This window comes from Pan troglodytes, chromosome 13 (assembly GCF_028858775.2).
Source record: "Pan troglodytes isolate AG18354 chromosome 13, NHGRI_mPanTro3-v2.0_pri, whole genome shotgun sequence".
NCBI classification, from domain to species: Eukaryota; Metazoa; Chordata; class Mammalia; order Primates; family Hominidae; genus Pan; species Pan troglodytes.
The window spans coordinates 117,272,254-117,284,340 of record NC_072411.2 but is presented as its reverse complement, the minus strand read 5'-3'; the positions used below and the strand labels follow the sequence as shown (position 1 = coordinate 117,284,340).

At 36.5% G+C, this 12,087-nt stretch overlaps 1 protein-coding gene across 3 annotated transcripts in view; it reads left to right on the top strand.

Moving 5' to 3' along the window:
* Nucleotides 1-12,087, top strand: part of ABCA12 (ATP binding cassette subfamily A member 12) — a 206,679-nt gene that overhangs the window by 115,799 nt on the left and 78,793 nt on the right. For all 3 annotated transcript variants that reach the window (XM_016950439.4, XM_063790735.1, XM_063790734.1), the window contains 6 exons: nucleotides 2,840-3,096; nucleotides 3,188-3,300; nucleotides 4,504-4,628; nucleotides 6,967-7,140; nucleotides 10,483-10,647; nucleotides 10,968-11,178. In XM_016950439.4, the coding sequence (XP_016805928.3) occupies nucleotides 2,840-3,096; nucleotides 3,188-3,300; nucleotides 4,504-4,628; nucleotides 6,967-7,140; nucleotides 10,483-10,647; nucleotides 10,968-11,178 (1,045 nt within the window). The remainder of the gene's footprint in view (nucleotides 1-2,839; nucleotides 3,097-3,187; nucleotides 3,301-4,503; nucleotides 4,629-6,966; nucleotides 7,141-10,482; nucleotides 10,648-10,967; nucleotides 11,179-12,087) is intronic.

Genomic DNA, 12,087 nt, shown 5'->3' with positions numbered 1-12,087 from the left:
TTTACTCGTGATGAAAGAGAGAAGGGCTCTACATGAAGCTTTGGCAAATCTGCAATCTGAAGTTGACACATACTTTTGAGAAAGAATTCTAATTCACTGAATTTATGTTGATGATTAATGATCTGTGAAGCTTCTAGAACTTTAATGCCTGTATTGTTCTCAGAATAAAGTAGTAAGTAATAACAAAGACGAAATGACCATAATGTTGCTCCTTGGTGGATATGCTTCTCAATGCCTTCCACATTATTGGCCCTGAATTATACTTTTATTTCAGAGAACCAAGCCTATTAGCCACAGTGTGGCTAGATTTCCAATGTCCTCTTCTGTAACTTTTATCTCACTAAGCCAAGACTATACTATATGGACCTTTGCTGGTTTCCCACATATGTACACCAAACTTATAATTAAAAAAACATATTTCAGTATCTACTGGGTAAAAGTCATTCAAATGTACAACACCCTCAAAGCTCAATTAAAACAAATATATTAGCCCAACAGAATTTATCTTTTTATTTAATAAATTACCACAAAAAACTCACTGGAGAATGTAATATAGAGGCTTCACTCCATTTATTACAGGTTTAATCATAGCTAGTAGCTGGAAAATCAAAAGAAAGACTAGAGTGGCAAATGCAGTTATAGGTGGTACAGTGATTGGGTCTATTCCAGAATGGAAAATCTCTCATAGCAATAACACTAGTAAGTAGAATTTTTGTACATATAAACCTATTTTTGAATAGTTCAAACCCAGAGGTCAACTATAATATTAAGTACAATGGAAAATAGACCATTGATATTTACTATCTAAGATCACCAACATTTAATTGCTATAACCTATGTGTAGTTATAAACCTCTCATTAAAGACACATCATTGTGCCTTTCTTATTTGATAACATAGAAATAAATATTCCCAAACATTTGCCGGTACCATAAAATACTTCATTTTGGTCAAACTAACTTCTGATTGGAAACTGAGCTGCAATGAATGACACATATATTTGTTTCTTAGGATGTTGTTCCAATTTATTTCCCTTCTTAAAAGAAACAGCTCTAGGGTAGCCTCCAAGCACAATAGAATTTTCTCTCCCAGGGGCACATATTATTTTTTCCCCAGGATGTAGGGCATGGAATATATTCTCAGAACACATAGAACACAGTGAACTGATAGTGAGAGGAATATCATTGACAGGATAGGAAATTATTTGATTTTCATTTTCCTCTTTTTCCTCCGGGTGTGGGATTTTTAAACCCTTAAAAGGGTTTAAAAAGCACTTTTTAAAGCACTTTGAAAGACAAAAACACCCAGTATCCTGTAATACCTAAGAGAGAAAATAACGTCAATAACGGTGCAGACACTTCCAAAAAATCAGGCGTCTTCTCATCCATAGTTTAAATACAGTCTTATTAGAATGAATGTGATCTTCATGCTGCAGTTCAAGAAAGGCTTTTAAAATTTTTTGTTAACCTTTAAAAATTGTTGACTGGCCACAGTGGCTCACATCTGTAATTCCAGCACTCAGAGAGGCTGAGGCCGGCAGATGGCTTCAGCTCAAGAGTGAGACCAGCCAGGGCAACAGGGTGAAACCCTGTTTCTACAAAAAATACAAAACATTAGCCAGGAGTGCAGGTATATGCCTGTAGTCCCAGCTACTTACTCGAGAGGCTAAGGTGAGAGGATCACCTGAGCCTGGAGGTCGAGGTTGCAGTGAGCTGTGATCGTGCCAATGTACTCCATTGTTTCCACAAGAAATACAAAAAATTAGCCAGGAGTGCAGGTATATGCCTGTAGTCCTAGCTACTTACTCAAGAGGGTAAGGTGGGAGGATCACCTGAGCCTGGAGGCCGAGGTTGCAGTGAGCTGTGATCGTGCCAATGTACTCCAGCCTGGGTGACAGAGTGAGACCCTGTCTCAAAAAATAAAAATAAAAATAAGAATTGTGGTAAAATAAACATAACATTTACTATCTTAACCATTTTTAACTATATAGTGCAGTTGTGTTGAGTACATTCACATTGTTGTACAACTAATCTCCAGAACTCATTTCATCTTGTAAAACTGAAACTCCATATTCATTAAACAACTCCTCATCCTCTACTTCCCCAGCCCCTAACAACCCACATTTTGCTTCTGTCGCTATGAATTTGACAACTCTAGGTACCTCATCATATAAGTGGAATCATATAGTATTAGACCATTCACCTTTCATTTTCGAGACTGGCTTATTTCACTTAGCGTAGTATCCTCGAGGTTCATTCATGTTATGGCCTGTGTCAGAATTTCTTTCCTTTTTAAGGTTTAATAATATACCACTCTGTGTGTGTGTGTGTGTGTGTGTGTGTGTGTGTATGTACATTCCCACCAACAGTGCACAAGGGTTATAATTTCTCCACATCTTCTCCAACACTTGTTATTTTGTTTTTTTTTTAAATAGTAGTCATCTTAATGGGTGTGAGAAATACTTTTTAAACGTTCTAAAACAAACCTGCTTTTTATCTGCCCTTACATATGATTTAAAATATAAATCAAAATATAAAATTAGTCAAAGTATTTGTGAGTTAAGCTGGATAAAACTAAACTCCATTTTTTAAACCTGTGACTCCACAGAGAAAGACAGGTCTAATAGGCCCAAAAGTTTTACCAGGTTCTTATGAGAATGATAAACTCAAATGACAGAGGGTAGTACTTCATAATAAAACTAACGCCAAATGCCAACTAACCACATACATAGGCAGAATGTTTTTCTTAAAGGAAATCGATTGTGGTTGCTTATTATCAACTACTATATATGTAGAAAAATGTAACTAATCTATTTCCCACTCTTTTGCCTTTTTGGAAAGCTGTCTCAACTTCGAAACTTGACCGAACTTCTTTGTGAATCTGAAACTTTCAGTTTGATAGAGAAGTCATGCCAACTCTCTGATATGAGCTTTGGAAGCCTGTGTGAAGACAGTGAGTTTGATCTGCAACTCCTCGAAGCAGCAGAGCTGGGCACCGAAATAGCAGCCAGCTTACTGTACCATGACAATGTCATATCTAAAAAAGTGAGAGATTTGCTGACTGGAGATCCAAGCAAAATTAATTTAAATATGGATCAGTAAGTTTTTCCATTGTCTTCTTCCTTGGTGAAATCTCTTTCAAAATATTGATATACTTAGTTGAATTTCTTCTTTTCTGTTTTGTTCCAGGTTTCTAGAACAGGCACTGCAAATGAATTACTTGGAAAATATCACTCAGTTAATACCGATCATAGAAGCCATGCTGCATGTCAATAACAGTGCAGATGCTTCTGAAAAGCCAGGTGTTTCCCCATCCACATTTTAAATCTTGTCTTATTAGAATGCATGTGATTCTCACGCTGCAGTTGAAGAAGGCTTTTTTGAAGTTCCCAACCAAACTCCCTTTGCTATCTGCCCTTACACATGAGAAACCTGAAGCATTCAAATATAACCATTCAAATCTAAAGTAAACACACAGAAAGCTAGCAGAGAATGAAACAGGGAAATCTGATTTCACAGCAAAAAGATCTTCAAAAGTTTAACTAGTTAGACCATTCACCTTTCGTTTCTCTGATATATTAAAGTGCATCCCATAGTCAGCTGCAAGGGCAACAATGAAATTTACTTGCTTCTGTGAAAATAACCTGACGGAAAAAAAACCAAAAGGATGCACTGCTGTCTACAGAAATCTCAATTCAGAACTTTCTATTAGTATTCCAAGCATGAGGTATCATGCAATACGTTTCTTCTTTGCATAATTCCTCAATACTGAAAGGAAAGGCGTTCAGAATTTTGGACAACGGGCAGCCACAAAATTGGAATGGCACTAGATTCAAAAATAAAAGGATATATTTGCATGAAGGATACTTAGATGGAAAGGCATTTGCAGGATGATTATTACAATCTGCCAAAATCTAAATATTGTTTATTGTGCCATAAATGACCCAGAAATAAAAGAATTATAATCACCGTCCTAAAAGAGTTTGAAGTTAAACACATCCTATTTAAAAGTGAGATAATGATTGTAAAAACCCTTTATAACTGTAGTGTGACTGTAGTTAAAGAAAAATGCTCTGTGGCATTATGTGTGGATTTATCAAACTTTGTCCTAAATTGACAATATTACATGATCCCAGATTAAAAAACATATTGAATCTGTGTGATATTTTAAATCAAATGGAGAGATATTTATTTAGTGCATTATGTGATCAAAATCTTTGAGGAAAGCATATTTTCCCTTAAATAAACCTTGACTTGTAGATACCTAAGGAAAATTTATAACTCAGAGCAATCTGTTACCTCGGGTTTATGATATAATAATAAGAACAAACCTAAATCAGATAGAAATAGATCCTAAATATGCAACGTTTGCCAAAACTGGGAGACATCTGCCCCTGAGAAGGCACGTATGTCTTAGTCTAGAAGGTTTCTCTATGTTAGTCATACTAAAAAGAGTGACCTGACAAACCAACATGTGTTTTCTTTTTACACTTTTCTTCTTGCAGGTCAGTTACTAGAAATGTTTAAAAATGTTGAAGAGCTGAAAGAAGATTTAAGGAGAACAACAGGAATGTCCAACAGGACTATTGACAAGTTGCTGGCCATTCCCATCCCTGATAACAGAGCTGAGGTGGGGTGTCATGTGTTTGTACTTATATGCAGTTCTTAGAAATTTAAATAGCATTTAGCATTTGTTGAGCGCTTACCAGTTAAACACTGAGAAGTTGCATGCTAATCTGGTGAATTTTCTATGCAAGTGATAAACCTGGAGGCCTCATTAAAGATAGAAGAAAAATTCTGAAGCAAGAATTTTATCACTATGTGTCCCTTTTTTCTTTATTTTTCCTTGTCCTTTCCCATGCCCCATTTGTTCTTTCCTTTTCCTTACCCCCAGATGGCTTCCTCAATCAATGAGCTTGCAGTGAGCTGAGATCGCACCACTGCACTCCAGCCTGGGCGACAGAGCGAGACTCCGTCTCAAAAAAAAAAAAAAAAAAAAGAATTATATTCACTGTCGCAATTACATTGTCTGAGTTGAATTTGTACCTACTCAAATGCTATCAAAGTCAAACTTCAGTAACCTAATTGGGGGAAAATATATGGAGACTACTTACTATTGCTTGCAACTAAAATTAAAATGGATATTCGTTTTTACTTTTTAAAAGTCCTACAGCAAGACATAGCATATACAATAGATGTGGTCAAGGGAACTAAGGGTAAGTTTGTGGTTGTAGTAAATATTTTTTGATGTGAAAATGAATAATGTCATTTCTTCATATGCTGGTAATAGGGTTTTCCACTCAAAATGTCTTATCTTTTATTCTTTTTCCAAGTCCATTGTCTGGAAGTGTCATGGAAATTTTCCAAAAGAGCTGCAGAGCTTAAGGCCTCATCCATTCAAACCTTATGTGTGACAGAGTGTGTCATTTCTAAGCACAGCCCAGTTATTTTCCAATATTGGATAGTTTCTAAAAAGCCTTTAAGGTTCCCCTTAAAAAATATTGCAGCTATCTCTTGTCATTTTAATTGGTTCCCCCATACAAAAATTAAAACAGCTTTGCCTTTACTGTACTAGTAGATAATATTCATTGATCTTTTCTCTTTAATCTCACCTTTTGATTATTTGATCCTAAGATATAATTTCAGCAATCAAGTTTTTGGCTTCTATAGAGCAGGTTCATTTTAGTAAATAAAACATGTAAATGGAGAGTCTACATTCTTATTACTTTCAAGAGGAAAGAGTGAAAAGTTCCTATGGCCTTGAATGTTATACGCTTTTCTCTTTATTTCAACTCGGTGGCAATAAAGATGACATCTTATTTTGCGTAATCATACCTCACTATCTACAGGAGCATTACTGTTCAAGATGGGTGATTCACATGATTGTAGGATCTGAAGCTCTTTTTCTTTGCTTTACATCTCTGGACCCACAGAGTATATTGCCTAAGATTATAACTTTTAATGATTACAAAAATTAAATGCAATTTGAATTTATTAAGAGTGAGATTTTAAAGGGAGCAAAGTTTTTTTTTTTTGTTTTTGTTTTTTTGAGACGGAGTCATGCTCTGTTGCCCAGGCTGGAGTGCAGTGGTACAATCTCCGCTCACTGCAAGCTCCGCCTTCTGGGTTCACACCATTCTCCTGCCTCAGCCTCCCGAGTAGCTGGGACTACAGGCACCCGCCACCACGCCCGGCTAATTTTTTGTATTTTTAGTAGAGACGGGGTTTCACTGTGTTAGCCAGGATGGTCTTGATTTCCTGACCTCGTGATCCGCCTGCCTCAGCCTCCCAAAGTGCTGGGATTACAGGCGTGAGCCACCGCGCCCAGTCAGGGAGCAAAGTCTTAAACTAATGTTTTCCCCAAACTTACTCCAAACCGCTTGTCTTTCTTGGTATCATCATTCACACAGCTGTTCAGGCAAGAAATCCAGGGGCCATCCTGAATGTCTCCTTGTCTCTTTTTTCCCCATCTTTTTTCTTTTATTTTTGAGACAGTGTCTCACCCTGTCTCCCAGGCTGGAGTGCAATGGCGCAATCTCAGCTCACTGCAACCTCCACCTCCAGGGTTCAAGGGATTCTCCTGCCTCCACCTCCCGAGTAGCTGGTATTACAGGCGCCCGCCACCACGTCCGGCTAATTTATTGTATCTTTAGTAGAGATGAGGTTTCACCATGTTGGCCAGGCTGGTCTCGAACTCCTGACCTCGTGATCCACCCGCCTCAGCTTCCCAAAGTGCTGGGATTACAGGCGTGAGCCACCGCGCCCGGCCTCCCATCTTATTTCTTAAGTGAACTATTAATTCTCTATTGTTTTATTAATAGTAATTAGTGCTTTAGATGAAAAGTTGTTTGATTCTTGAGGACCTTTTGTTTTAGTTTAAAATTTAGAGTATACAGAAAACCTCACAAAATGAACAGTTGACTCTCGAATGATTCACAGTTGAAATATTTTTCTTCCTCCATTTGCAGATTATTTCTCAGGTGTTCTGGCTACATTCCTGTGATACTAATATCACCACTCCCAAACTAGAAGATGCAATGAAAGAATTCTGCAACCTGTCTCTTTCAGAGAGATCCCGGCAGTCTTACCTCATCGGACTCACCCTTCTGCACTACTTAAACATTTACAACTTCACATACAAGGCAAGTTGCTGCTGGTTAAATATGTTTATATTCATGGTTTATATAAAACTATTTAATTATACATTTATGTTCTCTGATACTATGAGGGATGAGATCCATTTATTCAGCTTTTGGAATTATTGCATTATGTTAAAGCTAAATGCAACCTTAGAGATCATTTATTGCAATTTTGCACGTTTTATAGATGTGGAAACTGATATTATTCCTTACTAACTCTCGGTTTGTGTATCAGAGACCAATTATTAAATTTAATACGTACTGTTACTGTGAAATACAAATGTTGTATCTCAAAAGTGTTAAATGCAAATGTTGCAATTATTATTTTTTTTAACAGTGAACAGACATGAAGTTGGTAGGGTTAAAAAAGATTAGAAAAAAGGGTTTTCTTAATTAAAAATAGGCTTTTTTTGGCGTTCTTAAAAAAAAAATTTCCTGTTTCCTTCATCAATTTAGATAGAGGCTACCATTACATACCCAGAAGGAAAAACAAATGGTTGTTATAAGAGCTTAGTAAAGTCAGCATTGACTTCATCTTGCAATATGCAGATGCTCTATGAGTACTTATTTACTAAATAACCGAAAGAAAAATATAAACATAGGAAAATTAAGCACCTATGTTCACCCAAATTTAACCTGGGTCAAAAATATTTACATGTTCTTAAAAACACTGAAGAATTATCCTTCTCTGTAGTAAACACAATCGAAAGGAAATAGCTGACATATTTTTGAGACATAGCCACAGGGATAAAAATGTTTTGGACTAGTTATAAATAATCCTGTTCTGAGTTACTGTCATCTCACGCCTATATTTCTTCAGTGGTCTCCTAACCATATCCCTTGCTTCCACACCTACCCTCTACCCCTCTCCCTAGCACCTTGCAAGCAGCCTGACTGATCCTTTTAAAAGTCTCATTATATCACCCTTCTGCTCAAAACTTTCCACTGGATCTCCATTTGATTCAAGTAAACCCCCAAATTTTACAAGTGCCTTATGATCTGCACAATGATTCCTCATCACTAAAATCTCATTTCTTACTTGGCTACTTTCTGGACCCTGGCTCCAGAGTTGCTGTGTGGCACAACTCCAGAGACAACCCTTCACATGATTTGCAAGGCTATTTTTTTTTTTGTCTTTGCTTAACATTGACCTTTTCAGTAAGGTCTACCCTGACCACCCTATTTAAAATGCAACCAGTGCTACCTACAGCACTCTCAAATCCCCTTTTCCTATTCTGGCTTCTGTTTTGCTTCCAGCCAACTATATATTTTATTAAATTTTCATGTTTAAACTTTTTTTTTTTTTTTTGAGACAGAGTCTTTCTCTGCCACCCAGACTGGAGCGCAGTTGTGCCATCTCGGCTCACTGCGGCCTCCACCTCCTGGGTTCAGGCAATTCTTGTGCCTCAGCCTCCTGAGTAGCTGGGATTACAAATGTGTGCTACCACACCCGGCTAATTTTTGTATTTTTAATAGGGAACGTGTTGTATCATGTTGGCCAGGCTGGTCTTGAACTCCTGACCTCAAGTGATCCTCACACCTTGGCCTCCCAAAGTGCTGGGATTACAGGTGTGAGCCATCGTGCTTCGCCCATTTTTAAAATGTATTTGCCGTTTGCACCACTAGTATGTTAGTTCCACAAGGGCCTCTTTGTTCACTGAAATATTTTAAATGCAAAGAACAGTGTCTGGCCCATAGGGAAATGAAGCAAATACCCATTAACTCAGCCAATGGTTATTTTACATAAACTATAACCTACAATGCATATGACATGAAATTATTATTATTACTTCGCCTAAAATTTTAACTCTAATTTTATAATGCCTCTACAGAGCAGATATCAAACTAAATATTTGCTGTTGAGTCTAGCCGTTAAACGTCGGCATGCCAATTTATTTCACGTTAATGTGGGAATGCCTAGAATTCTGGCAGAACTGCAATAGAAAATAGAAAAAAATGTTGGTTCTAATTTTTAAAATATGATTGGAATCAGGAGCTCTGCTATTGAGGTAACCATATCTTCATGACTGAGAGATGGGCGGTGTGGGAGATACGAACACAAAGCTACCTCTCTAACTGAATCTTGTGCTCAAAATCTTGGTCTTTGACTTCCTTAGAAATATCACAGGTTTTCTCTCAGGGACCTCAAACAGCTTTGCCCCTCTGCCTATGCCCTTCCTCTTCTTGTTCTTCCAATGGTATCTTCTTTCTCATTCTTTGAGATTTTGCTTTGGAAAGGTCTCCTTTGATTTCCTAGCTAAACACTCCCTACCTTCTCATATGCCCCAGCCTTTGGTTCATTGGCTTGTTTGATATCTGTTCCTCCTAATAAATCAAAGTTCTGTGAGTACCGAGATGGTGCCAGCTTCAGCACCACTGCATAGCCATCACCTCACCCAGTGCTGGGAACACAGCAGGCACTCAATTCATGTTCCTGAATAAATGAAATAAGAGGATAAAAAAATTACATTAAAATTTTAAAACATTTTCAATGTTTCTTCTTGTAGCACATAAGCATTATGGGATTAAAATGACTTAGCCTGATAAATCATGTAAGCCTTTTGACAGTTTTATTTTAATTTTTAGGTGCATATTATATCATTTTTGAGCAATAGTATACATGAAGAAATATGTAGTTGACATTTGCCTTTATGACTTATAAAATCATCTATTTTTGCAACTTTATTGAGGTATTATTTATATACCATAAAAATCACTCATTTTACGTGATTAACTCAATGATTTTTTTAGTAAATATACAGAATTGTGCAACTATTACCACAATCTAATTTTAGGACATTTCCATTACTTCCGAAGGAAACCTCATGTCTATTTGCAGTTACGTCTCATTTCAATCTCTAGACCAAGCAACTTCTAATCTATTTTCTGTCTCTGTAGATTTGCCTTTTTAAAAAGATGTTACATATAAATTGAATCATGAAATATGTGGTCTTTTTGCCTGGATTCATTCACTTAATATAATTTTTTTGTTTCATACATATTGTACATGTATCAGTATTTCATTTCCTTTTATTGCCAAATAGTATTCCATTTTAAGAATATATACTTTGTCCACTCACCTGGATTGTTTTCCCTTTTTGGCTATCATGAATAATGCTGCTATAAACATTCACATACAAATCTTTGTGTGGACATGTTTTCACTTCTCTTAGGTAAACGCCCAGGAATGGAATTGTCAGGTTGAGTGTTAAATTTACATTTAACTATTTAATAAACTTCAAAAATGTTTTCCAAAGTGGCTGTACCTTTTTACAACCTTACCAACAATGCATGAGGATTCAATTTTTCCACATAAAGCATTTATTTTTATTCTGTTTCTGTTAGGTGTTTTTCCCGAGGAAAGATCAAAAGCCAGTAGAAAAGATGATGGAGCTCTTCATAAGACTAAAAGAGATTCTCAATCAGATGGCTTCTGGCACACATCCGCTGCTAGACAAAATGAGATCCCTGAAGCAAATGCATCTGCCCAGAAGTGTTCCATTAACACAGGTAGCAAAGTCACCCAGTAATGTTCTTGTTGAAAAATGCCTTCTGTCATATTGAGTAGTTATAATACATTCAGCTTCAATCGTAGTACATTGAAAAAAAAAAAACAACACCTACAAGAAAAGTCTTCTACCTAGCAACAATTTTTGCCACTTTAATTAGTGAAGTTTATTGTTCTTCATTTACATTTGGAATAAACATATAAAAGGAATTATGGAAACTGTAAGGATACTCTAAGTATTATCAGGTTCTCTTTCTCTGTTGTTTTCAGTAGCTTCTAAAGCTCATATAGTGTCAATAAATTGTGGATTTTTGTCTCACAGGCAATGTACAGAAGCAACCGAATGAACACACCGCAAGGATCATTTAGCACCATCTCCCAAGCATTATGTTCTCAAGGAATTACCACTGAATATTTAACTTCCATGCTGCCCTCTTCCCAGAGGCCAAAAGGCAACCACACCAAGGATTTTTTGACTTATAAATTAACTAAAGAGCAAATTGCTTCAAAATATGGAATTCCCATAAATACCAGTGAGTATACTTTAAAATAAGCATGACAGTTGCCCTTAATGACAATAAGAATACTGTCTATTCTGTCTTAGTTTTTTATGATAAATGAAGTATTAATTTTCCCCAAGAATAAAAATAGAAAATACTTATACAGCACTTACCACATGTCAAGAATGTTATATACATTAACTCATCTTAGTACGGGGAAGTGGAGTACAAGGAGGGTAAGTAACCTGGCCAGTGTCGCTCAACTTGAAAGTGCCTGAGCTGTCATTTGAACCCAGGTACTCTGCTACAAAGACTATTCTCTTAACTACAATACTACACTTAGATTTTGTCAGTCATCACTGAGCCTTCTAGACAATATAAAAACTTGCCTTAAATCTGTTTGGGTTGAAATTTTTTTCCTAACTTTCTAGAATTAGAATTTTTATCACACATGGTAGAGTTGCATGACTGCAGCAGAACTGTAAATGTCTAGTGGCACATCAAAACCATTTACTTGCTCTATAAACTTGGAGATGCAAAATGTGATGAGTGAGCTCATTCAAATAATATATGGGTGTTTAGTATAGCAACTGGATTCATTTATTCATCTTTTTATTCATTCACCAAGCATTTATTGAACAGCTCTTATGTATCTGGTACTATCCCAGTGGTTGGTTTTTGTGTATTTTTTAAAAAAGTAAATGCCGGGAAATGAATCTGTTAGCCATTCTGAAATGTGGCTTTCACGTTTTCTATTTCCTCCTGGCAAAATGCCATCACTTACTCTGGGCTTGCTTATTGGGTTAAACTTTCTCACCTAAAAAAGATTTGTTACTGTGCTTTCTTACTTTGACACCAGATGCCTCACATCTGTTAATAATATAGGAAGTACTAGAGCATGTATTTGTGGGTGTGATAAGAATAATCTCTGTCAATTTGCCA